Source organism: Trachemys scripta, chromosome 16, assembly GCF_013100865.1.
Source record: "Trachemys scripta elegans isolate TJP31775 chromosome 16, CAS_Tse_1.0, whole genome shotgun sequence".
NCBI classification, from domain to species: Eukaryota; Metazoa; Chordata; order Testudines; family Emydidae; genus Trachemys; species Trachemys scripta.
Window position 1 is genome coordinate 12,719,224 of NC_048313.1, and position 12,979 is coordinate 12,732,202.

The window sequence follows — 12,979 nt, forward strand, 5'->3', positions numbered from 1 at the left end:
CCGCCACAGCCATCCCCAGTGCCACCCACCACACGCCAGCCCAGCCCTCCCGCCCGCCACAGCCATCCCCAGTGCCGCCCTGCTGCCCACCACACGCCAGCCCGGCCCTTCCACCTGCCATAGCCGTCCCCAGTGCCGCCCCCCGCCCGTCACACGCCAGCCCGGCCCCCACGCCTGCCACAGCCGTCCTCAGTGCCGCCCACCACACGCCAGCCCGGGCCCCCAGCTTTGCCCAGTCCGCCCCCGCCCCATCACACGCCTCTACCCAGACTTGCGCCCCCTGCAGGCGAAGGCTGTCCCCCCCCCCCCCCCCCCCCCTTCTCCCCTCTGTGTGCCCCCCCCCAGCACCCCCCCACCCCCCAAGCCCCCACCTGGTCCAGCTGCTTCTGGATCTTGCTCTGCTGCTCCGTCACCAGCTTGAGCTTCTCGGCGTCGGCCTCGGGGAACTCGCGACCGGCCTTCTTGGCCGTGCGCTGCTTGGCGCACAGGGCCTTGCGGGACTTGCGGTGCACGCCGATCTGCTCCTCCAGCACCTTCAGCTGCATCTGCAGGAGCTGCTGGGTGTGGAAGAGCCACTCCTCGTACTGCCGCTGGTCGGCCTCGTCTGCGGAGAGGGGCACTGGGGTGGGACAGAGCCGGGGAGACGCCCCCCCCAGACACTGCCCCCCCCAGCCAAGATGGTCCCCCGTGCCCCCCACCGGGTCACTGGGGCTCAGAGAAAAACCAGCATCTCCATTCACAGTCAAGCCCCACAGCAGCACCCCATACAACCCTCCAAATGAACCCCATCCTGGCAGGGGGCCCCCACGCTGGACCCCCCCCACCAGCTACTTACTGATGATGCCCTGAGCGAAGGTGGGTGGGTTGGGGCGGGTCTGAGATGGGTCGCTGCCACTTCGCTCCTAGGAGAGACGGAGAGTGTTTATGATGATGTGCGCCTCCCCCACCCACACAGGTTATTCCCCCCTCCCCCCGGTGCCACACGCTGTCCCCTGCCCGCCCCAGCCCCACACGCTGCCCCTCACACGGACACCTCCCCCTTGCAGCCTCCATGGCCGTCCAGACGTCCGTGACTCATCGCACCCACGAGCCCTGGCCCGGCGGAGGAGACGCCTTGGTGCTGGGTATTTGCTGGGCAAGGCAGCATGGGGGCTCCCCGGGGCAGACAGCCACGTGCTCACCTGTCCGCTCCCAGCTGGGACGTGGTTCTGCATTTCGGCCGCGGCCGTGGCCCCCGAGAGCCGCTGAGCCAGCAGGGACACCTGTTGCCTTTGGAACCAAATCGAGAGAGAATGAGCCAGGAACCACTCCTGCCCTGCCCTCAGCTGCCTGCCCGCCCCCCTCCCACGCGTGCTCCCCCCTTACCTGTTCATCCCAGGGGCCACCCCAATGCTTCCCTGAGCCATCACCTTCTTGATGCCCTTCAGTGCCACCATCTTCGCCTTGGCGATGGGGTCCATGATGTCCTCGGCCGCAAACTTATCCAGGTCTGCGAGGAGAGAGAGTGTCAGCCAGAGCCCACTGCAGGGCTCCCACCAAGCCGGGCCAGCTGCTTCCCCATGGCTAACGCCCACCAGGCTCCCAGCCCGCAGGAGGAACGGCCACCCCCCTGCGTGGGAGTCTCAGTGCTCCCAACCCAGAGGGGTGGTGCAGCTAACAGACGTAGCTAGAGGGTGCCAGCTGCCAGAATCCATGCTTGGCGGGCTGTCATGTTGTTGACTTGAACTGGGACCGTATAGATCATGGTTGCAAGCAAGGTCCTGTAGTGGCACCAAATCTCGTATAAAGGGGGTCAAATGAGGTATCTAAGACAAAGTTATGGTTGCTGGTTAGGATTATGCTGTCTATATGTGTGTATCAATTTCGTAGTTGAAGTTATGAATATTGGCTCTACACTGTCTGTATTTCAAACTTATGCTATGCTTCTGGGAAACATCCCAGACAAACTGGTGTTAGCTCTGCCTAGCCTGCTTGATGGCCCATTATGGACCATCAGCTACAACTGACCCATTGAGAGAAGGTAAATACGCTCAGCAAAGTATGCAGAGACTGGCCCATGTGACTCCAGACTCCATTTTGCTGTAATTTTCCACAGTAAGGACAAAGAGGTGTTCTTACACCTGGAAAAGACTATAAAAGGCTGATGCCTCATCTCTATCTTGTCTTCAATCCTGCTTCTTACCTCTGGAGGGACTTTGCTACAAACTGAAGCTCTGAACAAAGGACTGAGGACCCATCCCAGATGGGGATGTTCCAGAGACTCGATTTTGAACCTGCAGTTTATTCTATCCCTGCTACAAGCCTGAACCAAGAACTTTGCCATTACTGTATGTAATTGATTCCATTTAATCAATTCTAGCTCTCATCTGTATCTTTTTCCTTTTATGAATAAACCTTTAGATTCTAAAGGATTGGCAACAGCGTGACTTGTGGGTAAAATCTGATTTGTATATTGACCTGGTCTAGGGCTTGGTCCTATGGGATCAGGAGAACTTTTCTCTTTTACTGGGGTATTGGTTTTCAGAACCATTTGTCCCCATGACAAGTGGCACTGGTGGTGATACTGGGAAACTGGAGTGTCTAAGGGAATTGCTTGTGTGACTTGTGGTTAGCCAGTGGGGTGAGACCAAAGTCCTCTTTGTCTGGCTGGTTTGGTTTGCCTTAGAGGTGGAAAAACCCCAGCCTTGGGCTGTAGCTGCTCTGTTTTAAGTGATTTGTCCTGAATTGGCACTCTCAGATGGGTCCTGCCAGAACCGCATCGTTACGGGCCCAGGCGGGGATGGAGCTGCTCCCCACGGCTCGAGCGGGCAGTTGGCACAGGCCCCATCCATGCTCATGTGGGGGGCAGGGAACAGGACGACTCCCCAGCAGTCTGGCACTTACCCCCGTGCAAGCTGTGGAGAGGTGCTCACCCCAAGCACGCCCCACCCAGGTTGGACAGGGTCACCCCTCAGCTTCCCACTCTCGTTCAGTCCTTGGCCAGTCAGCTGTGGTCGCCCAGTGCCAAGGGGATGCTCCTCCGAGACACGCTCCCTTCAAACGGCTTTCCCCAGCTGCGGGGCCAGATCCGAACCCAGGACCACAAGATGTGCCATCCTCTCGCCCCCACTGGCACCTACCTGTGTCGGGGAAGAAGCTGTTGGCCAATTGCTGCTGTTGCTGCTGCATGACGAGCTGCTGGGGTTTCATGCCCATGGGGGTCGGCTGCACCCCAGGTATCTTCTGCACCAGCTGCTGGTTCGGCTGTGGGGTCAGCGCCGGCTGGACGCCGTGCTGGGCCGCGAGGACGTGGGGCTGGGGCTGCGCCATCGCCATGTGTGGGGCCAGCACCTGGCCCTGCTGGGGTCCCACCACCCGCTGCTGCTGAGTCATTAGCTGTTGGGTGGGCACCAGGTTCTGCTGCCTGGCGATGAGGCCCAGCTGCAGCTGTTGCTGGGGCCCCACCAGGCGGGGAGCCTGCCCGTCTGGGGGCTGGGCCGGCCCTGCAGGGTGAGCCAGTACGGAGTGCTGCTGCTGCACAGTCTGGAGGTGCTGGGCACCCCCCGGCAGGTGGGCCGACATCTGCTGCTTCTTCTGCAGCTCCTTCTTCTCGTGCTCCAGCAGGTCCTCGATGAGCAGGGGCAGCTCGCTGGCCACCAGGGAGCTCTCCATCTTCTCCAGGTCGTCAGCCTGCGAGTGCTGGGCGTTGGCCAGGCCCAAGGCCCCTCCACCCAGCTCCAGCAGGGCAGGGCTCTGGCCGGGTGCCAGCCCGCGCCCCGGGGCGGCGTAGGGGCCCTTGTCTGAGCCCGAGGTGGCAGCTTGGCCGTTGTTAGGGAAGGGGGCTGTGCCGAGCCGCACGGGCCCCGCTCCAGCACTCAGCAGGTTCTGGCCAGACTTGAGGGTCAGGCCTAGGGAGGCAGCCATTTTCTCGGCCCCCTGGAGGGCCTCTGACTTGACGGGGACTGGGAGGCGGTCAGAGGCGCCAGTGTTGAACTGACAGGGGGATGTCTTCAGGCAGCCTTCCTCCAGCTTGGGCTGGATGCTGGACGGCAGGGAGGCCGGCTTGGCTTCCAGGATGCTGGCCTGGGCCTTGAAGGTTGGGTGGGGAGCCGGTGCCGTGCTGGAGGGGCAGGGGGTGGGCGGCAGCCCCTCCCTGGGGGGTGCCAGCTCCTTGGGCTCCCCGGGGCCCTTGGGGCAGGGCCCAGCCGGCTCCCTCTTGAGCAGGGCCTCGCGCTCGGCCTTCTCGTTGGCTGACTCCACCAGGCGCAGGTGCTCGTTGAAGATGTCCTTCTTGTCGCCTGTGTCCAGTTCGGGGTCGGTGTAGGCCAGCAGGTCGAACTCATCGCCGTTCAGCAGATCGTCCAGGTGGGGGTCGTTGGTCTCCAGGTTGTCCAGGTTGCCCAGGTCGTCGTCCCCCTTGGCCACGTCCGGGTCCAGGCTCAGGTTGGCCAGGTCGTCGTCCTCCAGGTCCTTGTGGGAGTCGAAGTCGTCGTCCAGGTCAGGCTCCACCGGCACCTCGCACGGGAGCCGCCCACCCTCCAGCGCCAAGTGGCTCTTGCTGGGAACTGGAGCCGGGACCGGAGCCAGCGGGGGCTCCATGGCGGGGCTGTCCTTGGGGCCATCGGGACGCAGGCCGGAGCCGGAGGATGACAGAGGGCGGGGTGGGCCATGCTGCAGTTCCAGGCCGCTGGGAGGCGGGGGCACCGGAGGGCCGCTTTTGGGGGGAGGCTGGTGGCTCCGCTCAGCCCCCTGCGGGGAAGTAGCGGAGGGCGGCAGAGGGGCCGGCAGCTTCTGGGGCTGCAGGACTGGGGCTGGCAGAGGCATGACGGAGGCACGCAGGGCCTGGCTGGAGCTCTCGTCGCCGGGCAGGAAGAAGCGTGGTCTGGCTGGGGGGCCCTGCTGGGCAAAGGGGGAGCCCATGCCCCCGGCTGCCCCCTTCTGGGCGTTGTGCCGCAGCTCAATGAATTGGGCCCCCACGGCGCCGGGCGAGGACGGGATCTGCTCGGCAGGGCCCGTCATGCGCCCAGCCAGGCCCCCCAGCGCCGGCCGGCTGAGCTCATGGCCAGGCGGCTGCTGGAAGCGGGCGGGGCCGGGGAGCCGCACGGCCGCCGCCTGCTGCTGCTGCCACATCTGTTGCTGCTGTGGTGAGGGCCCCTGGAACATGCCACGTGGGAAGAAGGTCTGGGGGGCTCCCACCGACGGCCTGCAACAGACAGGGAGGGTCAGGGAGCGGCCCCTGCCTCGGGCGTCCCGGGAGGTGCAGCTCCTGGCCAGCACAGGGTGCCAGTGCCACCGTCCGCCGAGGGCAGAGCCGTAGCCAAGGAGCTCGCTTGCTCGCCCCCCCCAGGGGAAGGTCAGCAGCAGCTGGGGGTTCTGGAAGGGGACACGGGCTGGCCACGCCCCAGCATGGTGTCGCCCCACTGAGGGGCTCCTGTTGGACAGGCTCAATCCCCACCGGACCTGCCAACAGCTTCCCCCGCCCACATCTGATGTCAGGGGACGGGGGCTCAGCCGCGGCACCCTGCCAGCCGGGACCTCCCAGCCCCCCCCCCCCCCACACAGTGGGGGAGCGAGAGGGGAGCGAGGCTCGGTGACTAGCTGGGCCAGGGGGTGGGGGTGGGAGGCTGGGAACGAGGATTCCTGGGTTCTATTCCCAGCTCTGTCACAAACTTGCTGAGTAACAGTGGGCCTCAGTTTCCCCATGTGTAGCTGAAGGCGGGGTCTGATGGGTAAGTGAAGTGCCCTGTGAGTGCAGAAGGCCCAGAGCACCGCTCGCCTCCAGCAGCCTGGGGGGAGACGCACCTGCCATTGAGGTCCATGGCGGAGGGTGTGGCAGCGGGAGGCGGGCGGGAAAGCCGTTCGTCCGGTGCGAAGGCCGCGGGCACCATGGCTGGCCCGGAGAGTTTGCTGCTGCCGGGGGCTGCGGGCAGATTCCCAAGGGCGCTCTTGTCCTGGGAAGGAAGGAAGGAAGGAAGGAGAGTGACTCCCCCTGTGCCCAGACTCCTGCAGACCACACCCTCGCCTGCGCCCTGCGCCCTCCCCCTCCAGCTGTGGGGGATCCGGACTCTCCTCCTGACCCCAGCCTGGGCTCAACCTCTTCTGCAGCAGGCGACTGGGAGCTCTAACTACTGCACCTCGCTGCCCTTGTTCAGGACTAGCCCCAGCCCCATCCAAATCTCCCACGCGCTTTATCTGATGACACCCTGCAGCAGGAGCTCCCCGGATCTGTGCCCCCAGGCCCCGGCCCTCTGTCCCATTCACAGAGGGGCCCTCGCGGGAGGGCGGGGCTTGTCTAAGCGCTGTTCCTCAAGGGCTGCGATGACCAATGTGCAGAGCCAGCTCCGACCGCCCTTGGGGGCCAGTACCATGCGGCCCATACAGCTACGGAGGGGTTTGGCCCCAGCCCCACCTGTGCTGGCTGGTAGGGTGCCAGGCCCCGGAGCTGCTCGAAGGCCTGGCTGCTGGCTTCGGCACTCCACGCTGCCGGGGAGGAGCTGGTGGCGGCGGCCGCGCTCTCCTTCTCCTGCCGCAGATTGTTCCTCTGGATTTGCTGGCGGATGAGGAGCTCGCGGAGTCTCTGGCGCTGGGAGAGGAGGGATGCACCATTACAGCAGGGCCCAGGCTGCACCCTGGGAAATCACCGCCCTACCCCGAGCTTCTGGGGGATGGAGCAGGGACAGGGCACCCATGGCAGCTTGGAGACTCTCTGCCCAAGTGGACTAGACTGACACAGGTGGGAGGGGAAACTGAGGCACAGGGAGGACGAAAGCCTTGCCCAAGTCATCCAGCAGAGCCGGGAACAGAACCCAGGTATCCCAAGCCCCAGGCCATGCAAGTACAGGAGACTGGAGGGCAAAGAGCCATTTCCCTGGCTCCAGCTCTCCTTTGTATCCTCTAGGACGTCAGGGTGTCCCTTGGCTCAGCCCCCACCCGCACGCCCGCGTCCTGTGCCTGGCTCTGGGAGGGCAGTGGGGTGCAGTGGTTAGAGCAGTCCCAGACAGCATCCCCAAGGGCTGTGGAGAAAGTGGAGTGCTCACCTGCCTCTGCTTCTCCAGCTCCGACTGGCTGATGCTGCTGACGGCGCCCTCCTGGCTGACTGGCAGTTCGGGCAGCTCCCGGCTGGGGAGAGCAGAGATCCCCGACACCACCTCGTCCCGCTTGTCAGCTGGCGGTGCCATCCCGGCTCGGGGCAGGTAGGTCAGGGAGCCGTCCTGCTGCTGCTGGGGGTGGGGGGGCTGCTGCGGCAGCACCGAGGGGGGCCGCAGGGGAGAGAGGCTGTAGGTCTCAGCAGGGCAGTTGCCAGGCCCCAGGGGGCTACCGGCCTGGTGGAAGCCGGGCGAGGAGGCATAGTTGGCGCTTTGGGGCTTGCCCATGGGCTGGCTAGAGGCAAAATGGCTGTTCATCCCGTGGGGTTGGTGGGAGGGGGAACCCTTGAGGGGCTCCGAGACAGCTGAGGGGAAGGTGAACCGCATCTGGGCCTGGGTGCCAGCGAAGACGCTGGCTCCAGGGGAGCGGGCGAAGGGGGGCTGCTGGCTCCCCGGCCCCTTGGAGTGAGGGTCACTGGGCTGGGCCGGAGGGAAGCCACCGCCAGCTGGGGGATTGTGGGAGATTGGGATCGATTTGAAGCCGGAGTCGGGCATTTGGGGCCGTGGGGGCTTGTGCAGGGGGGCAAAAGGGTCCCGGGACTGGGGGCGCGAGGGGGGTCTGGAGTAGGGGTCGGGTGACTGGAAGCGAGGGGTGACGGGTGACTGGCAGCAAGCCTCATTGGAGAGCGGCCGGGGGGTAAGAGGGGACTGGGAGCTAGACTGGGACTGCGGGCTGGCGGGGACGCGGGAGAAGGGGTCGGAAGGCAAGGACCTGGGGGGCAGGGCGCAGCAGCTGTCGGGGGGCTGTGGCCGGGGCGTCAGGGGAGGCTGGGCATAGGGGTCCGAGTAGCAGGACACGGAGGGCGACTGCCTGTAGAGGTCGGGGTGGCTGGGAGGTGAGGGGGCCAGAGCCTGGGGGTGGGGATGCGCCAGCCCTGGGCTCTGTGGCTCTACCTGAGAGACCCGTGGGGTCAGGGGGGCTTTGAACACGTCGGCTGCCTTCAGCTCGGCGGAGGAGAGGTGGGACGGGGAGTCGGCGTAGCCCATGGCGGCCATGTAGCCAGGAGAACACACTCCCGGGCCCCCTTCCTCCTTCTTCACCTGCAGCCCCCCAGCCTCCAGGCTCCTCTTCTGCTCCCCAAAGGGAGGGGGCGAGAGCAGGGGCTCGGGGGGCCTGGCCCCGGGGCTCCCTGGCACTGACAGGTTGTCCAGAGAGCCACTGAGGCAGCGTGGTTTCAGGAAGGGGTCTGGGGTGGAGGGCTGGTGCCGGGGAGTCCCGGGGGAGGTGGGGTGGAACTCTGGAGGCTGGGGGCCCAGGGCCGGCCGGGGAGTGGGCAGGAGCTGCTGCTGTTGTGTGGGGAAGGGCTGGAAGGCAGCTCCGGCTGTGGGGCTCTGACCCAGGGGCGAGGGGAAGCGGGGCTCCAGCGGGTAGCTGTAGGGGTCGTGCGAAGGCACTTGGGCTGGGGACTGGGAAGGAAGCTTGAGGAAGACCTCGCTGGACTCAGCTGCTGCTTCGGCGCCAGCAGGGGACTTCAGGAACCCGTCTGCGGAGCCGGGCAGGGCCACCGGGCTGTTGATGTAGACGGGCTGCCCCGCAGCACCCGGCAGCGCCCCCGGCTGGGGCGGGATCCTCAGGTGCAGTGAGGGTCTCTCAGGCTTGCGCAGCACCTCCCCTTTGGTCTGCTTGTTGATCTGGCTCTCGGCCTGCTGCAGAGACAGCGCGGGATGGGGGTCAGCGCCAGGGGAGCCCAAGACGGCATCGGGTCGCCCCCCCCACAAACACACCCCACCTTGGGCTGTGGAGGGGGGCTTGGGGCAGGGAAGGGAGGATCCGGCAGAGTCAGAGTAGAGGCCAGTTGCTCCAGTTCCTCCCTGGCCCAGTCTGGGTCCCTGAGAGGCCCAGCCGCTCTGCCAGGCAGGCCTCGGGAAGGAAGGCCAGAGAGGGGCCCCACAAGGCTACGCCCGTGTCCTGAGCACGCTCCCCCGGCACGTACCTTCTGCACCTTGTTGATGCGATGAGCCGCCCGGTTATCTTTGGCCTTTTGCTGCACAAAAAACAAATCAATTCTCAGAGCGAGGCTGAGAGATCCCCCGCGAGCAGGTCGCGCTCGCCGGCCACAGCCCCCAGCGGGGAGCGGGTCCGCCCAGGAGACTCACCAAGTAGGGGGCTTTGTCCGGGGCTGGGACCTTTCTCCAGAGCTTCATGATCTGTTTGCAGCGGCTGGACCAGTCTGGGAGGGGGACAGAGACTGATGTTACGATCGCCCCCAAATCACCAGCTGGCGTCTCTGGAGCATCTGGGGTTTACGTCCCAAGCCCCAGCCGGGTCAGGGCAGGTGGGGGCCATCCCCCCAGCCTGGGCTCCCCAAGATGCATGAGCAGGGGCTTCATGCAGCCAATGGAGCTCACGCCAATAGGAGAAAGTGCTCAGTGCCCTCATACCAGAGAGGACTATGGGTAAGAGCCAAGAGGTCAAGACAAGCTGGTAACGGAGCACCCCTCCCTCCCCCAGGGGGCACCCAGAGGGGCGAGAGCAGCTGCCTACCTGGGTAATCCTGCTTGAGGCTGGGGAAGTTCATGTTGGCATAGAGGACGGGTGAGATGGTGGACAGTTCGCCCAGCTCCTCGTCCTTCTCCCAGCGCTGTAGGCTCCGCTGGTTGTAGGAGAGCCCATCCCCCTCACCCTCCGTGGTCGGGGTGGTGGGCGTGGAGGGGGTGGTGGCAGCCGAGCTGCTGGCCCAGGGGCTCTCGGGCTCGCAGTGGTCTGGGCTGAAGAAGCCGCTTCTCTCCCTGCACCGGGGAAAAAGCACATGGCTTGAGTCAGCAGGGCTGTGGGCAAAGCCCAGGGCACATGCCAGCTGGGACAGATTCCAGCCCCTGGATTGAAGTAGCAGCAGCCCCCAGCTCCTTAGGGACCCACATTCACCCCATCTCCTGAAGGACCCCGTGCCCTGCCCCTCCCAAGAGCACCAGCACTGCCCGCCTGGCACGCACCAACATACCTGTTATCGAGGAACGGGGACTGGCAGACTCCTGAGTAGGACTCCATGGGGACAGCGGAGGAGAGCGAGCCCAGAGAAACACTCCCTGTGAGGGAAGGCAAACCGTGTAGCAGAAAGCTGCAGTGTGAGTCAGAGCCGGCCCCCCCAATCTCCAACACCCCCTCCCACCTGCCCCCATGGGGCTCCTAGAGCCAAGCCAGGTGAATGCCTAGCTCCTAAACAGTCCTAACACCACTCTCCTCCCCCCCAGGAATCACCCTATTTATTGCACATGGGGAAACTAAGGCACGAGAGGGGTGACCTGCCCACAGATCACATGGCACATCTATGCAGGAAAGAGAACCCAGGAGTCGGGTCCCCCAATGCTGTCCTCCAGCCCCTAGATGGTGCTGCCTCTGCTCAAACCAGGCTCCACAGCAAAGGGCTGGAGATGGGATCAAACGTCCAGGTTTGCTCTCCTGTGTCCTGCCAGGAGTAACAGACAGCGCCCCCTGCTGGCCCTCCCTTTCGCAACCGGCCCCAGAGGGCAGCCCTTTCACACCAGGAGCTTTTGGAGGGGGGCTGTAATTTATCAGCCACCCTCGGCACGCAGGGGATAGACAGGTCACCTTGCAGGAAGGGCCTCTGGGAGAGCTGCGCTCGGTTGGGGTCTCGCCCTCCCATGCCGGCCTCCATCCCTGCCGCCACGCAGTTCAGTTGCTGCTCCCGCTCGGCAGAGCCCAGCACATCCTTGAAGAGCTGCTGGATGTCTTTGCTCTCCATCTTGGGCAATTCTGGGGGCGGAGGAAGATCACCGTGAGCACAGGGCTGTGGAGCTGCACGGCCTTACGCCCCATGTGCGGATCCACCCCGTCCCATTCTCACCACCTGCCGGGGCGAAACCGCGGTACAAGACTTCCCCCACGCTGCACGTCAGGAGTCCTGACTCTCGGTCCCCCTAGGCTAACTACTAGACCCCACCCCCTCCGAGAGCCCTTCTGAAGCAGATCAAAAAGCACCCGGTGCAGGCTGAGAAAACAGTCTCACCACCATCCCCTGCTTGGTCGGCAGCTGTTCTGTGCGACAAGCTCCGGGGACTGGTCTCCTCGGATCACCAGGGGCTTCAGCAGAGGGGAGCAAAGGGATCCCTCACAGGACTGAACCACTAGCCTGGGCAAGCCCCTTGCCTTGGGAATAGCCCATGTCACCCTCTGGGGGAGCTGGCACCAGGCTGGCAAGACTCGTTTTGGGCTCCAGTACATGTTTGCTGGGGCCCCACCCCCTCCCATTTCACCCCAGTGACAGACACTTGGGAGGCCCCCTCAGCTTGGGGCCCTGGTTCAACTGTCCCCTTTCCACCCTTCTCGCCAGCCCTGGCTGGCACCCGCATAGAACCAAGGGAGGTGTGAGGGGTGTCGGGCGGCCTGACCTTCTGTGGGGATCTTGTCAAGGTCGGAGCTCAGGGCACCCTCGCCGGGCGTCGCCGGCTTCTCACTGTCCCCAGGATCCGGAGAACCTTTTGGCTCCTCTGCCCCTGGGAAACAAACACACACGCCACCACATCACCTCAGCTCAGCTCAGCACCCGCGGCCAGGGGTGTGCCGCTGGATATCTTCCTGCCCCACACCCCACACAGCCCCCCATAGGATGGGGGCAGACATGCCATGGGGATGCCAGGGCCGTGACCCCCACCCCGTCAGGGGCGGGCGTGCCAGGGCCGTGACCCCCACCCCCACCCCGTCAGGGGCAGGGGTGCCTGGGCTGTGGATGACCCCGCTCCCCCCCAGTAACTGGGAGCCCCTGCCTTCAGCACCCTCCCCCCCGAAATGAATAAGAACTGAGGGTGATGTTCTAGGCTACATCTCTATGGCTCCGAAGGTGGGGGAATCACTCTAGGACTCCAAACCATAGAGACTCCAGAGTCCTCCAGGACTGACCATAGACGCACCTTGCCTAGATAATAGCCCACAGCCATAGAGCTGAAGCTAGAGTGGCACAGCTCTATGGCCACGGGCTGGTTGGAGACTACACTCTAGGCAGGATCTCTATGGTCAGGGGAGTTGGTCAACAAGATGGGGAGCTCCAGGCTGGTTGAGGTTATACAAATAAGGTCATGCATATTCAGATTTTAAAATAAGAGGGTCACTATTTGCATAACCTTTTCAACTCTCTGTACCAGCCTGCCATACTGCTGAGTCCCATCCCCACAGGGAACACCCCCCAGCCACGGCCCGGACACCAGCCCCCCCCCCCAGCCCCTGCTCCCCACCCGCGGGCCAGCCCGGTGGGAGGTGCTCACCTGGGTCCTCAGCCTTCGCTTCCGCCCCTTTCGGGTCCTCCTCTTGGGCCACCAGGGCGCTGCTGTCCATGCTGTCGTCCCCTGGGGGGGGGGGTCACAGGAGGGGGACGCTGAGCCAGCACACGGCCCCTCCCTCCCGTGACGCCAGCCCCTTGGCTCCTGGCACTACCCACCCCAAGGGATGGCGCTTCCTACACAACCCAGGTGACCATGCCCAGCCCCTCAGATCCCTCACCACCAAGCCAAGTCCCACCAGCCAGCCCTGCCCCCTGCCAGCCTCCACCCAGAAACCAAGGACATCTCTGCAGCCCCCTTACCTTTCAGATGGGCAGGGGTCTCCTTCCCATCTCCAGGCACCCTCTGGAGTGTTCCGGGCACCCCAGGGTCCACCCTGGGTCTGGGAGCACCCTGGCCAAAGGGGGGGCAGGCAGCTCCATCCCCCACACCCCCTGCGGCCAGCAGGGCCTTCCGGCTCAGGTCCATGAGCGCCTTCCCGAAGAACGCTTCCTGCCGAAGGAGTGGGGAAGGGGATGGGAGGGAGCCAGGGGACATGTACCAGAGTTAACAGAGGAGCCAGACCCCTTCCCCACTCTCCCCTCCCCCTCCGCCCCCAGCAGCGGGAGCTGGCACGCCCC

The 12,979-nt window shown here is 64.8% G+C and overlaps 1 protein-coding gene across 1 annotated transcript in view; it reads right to left on the bottom strand.

Moving 5' to 3' along the window:
- Positions 1–12,979, bottom strand: part of KMT2D (lysine methyltransferase 2D) — a 43,422-nt gene that overhangs the window by 12,139 nt on the left and 18,304 nt on the right. Inside the window, exons 24-39 of the mRNA XM_034792784.1 lie at positions 12,662–12,851; positions 12,345–12,425; positions 11,475–11,579; positions 10,675–10,839; positions 10,067–10,151; positions 9,610–9,854; positions 9,222–9,295; positions 9,059–9,109; positions 7,017–8,771; positions 6,389–6,562; positions 5,782–5,930; positions 3,120–5,182; positions 1,366–1,489; positions 1,182–1,269; positions 836–902; positions 372–604 (exon numbers count right to left, since the gene is read on the bottom strand). Coding sequence (XP_034648675.1) covers positions 372–604; positions 836–902; positions 1,182–1,269; positions 1,366–1,489; positions 3,120–5,182; positions 5,782–5,930; positions 6,389–6,562; positions 7,017–8,771; positions 9,059–9,109; positions 9,222–9,295; positions 9,610–9,854; positions 10,067–10,151; positions 10,675–10,839; positions 11,475–11,579; positions 12,345–12,425; positions 12,662–12,851 — 5,649 coding nt within the window. The remainder of the gene's footprint in view (positions 1–371; positions 605–835; positions 903–1,181; positions 1,270–1,365; positions 1,490–3,119; positions 5,183–5,781; positions 5,931–6,388; positions 6,563–7,016; positions 8,772–9,058; positions 9,110–9,221; positions 9,296–9,609; positions 9,855–10,066; positions 10,152–10,674; positions 10,840–11,474; positions 11,580–12,344; positions 12,426–12,661; positions 12,852–12,979) is intronic.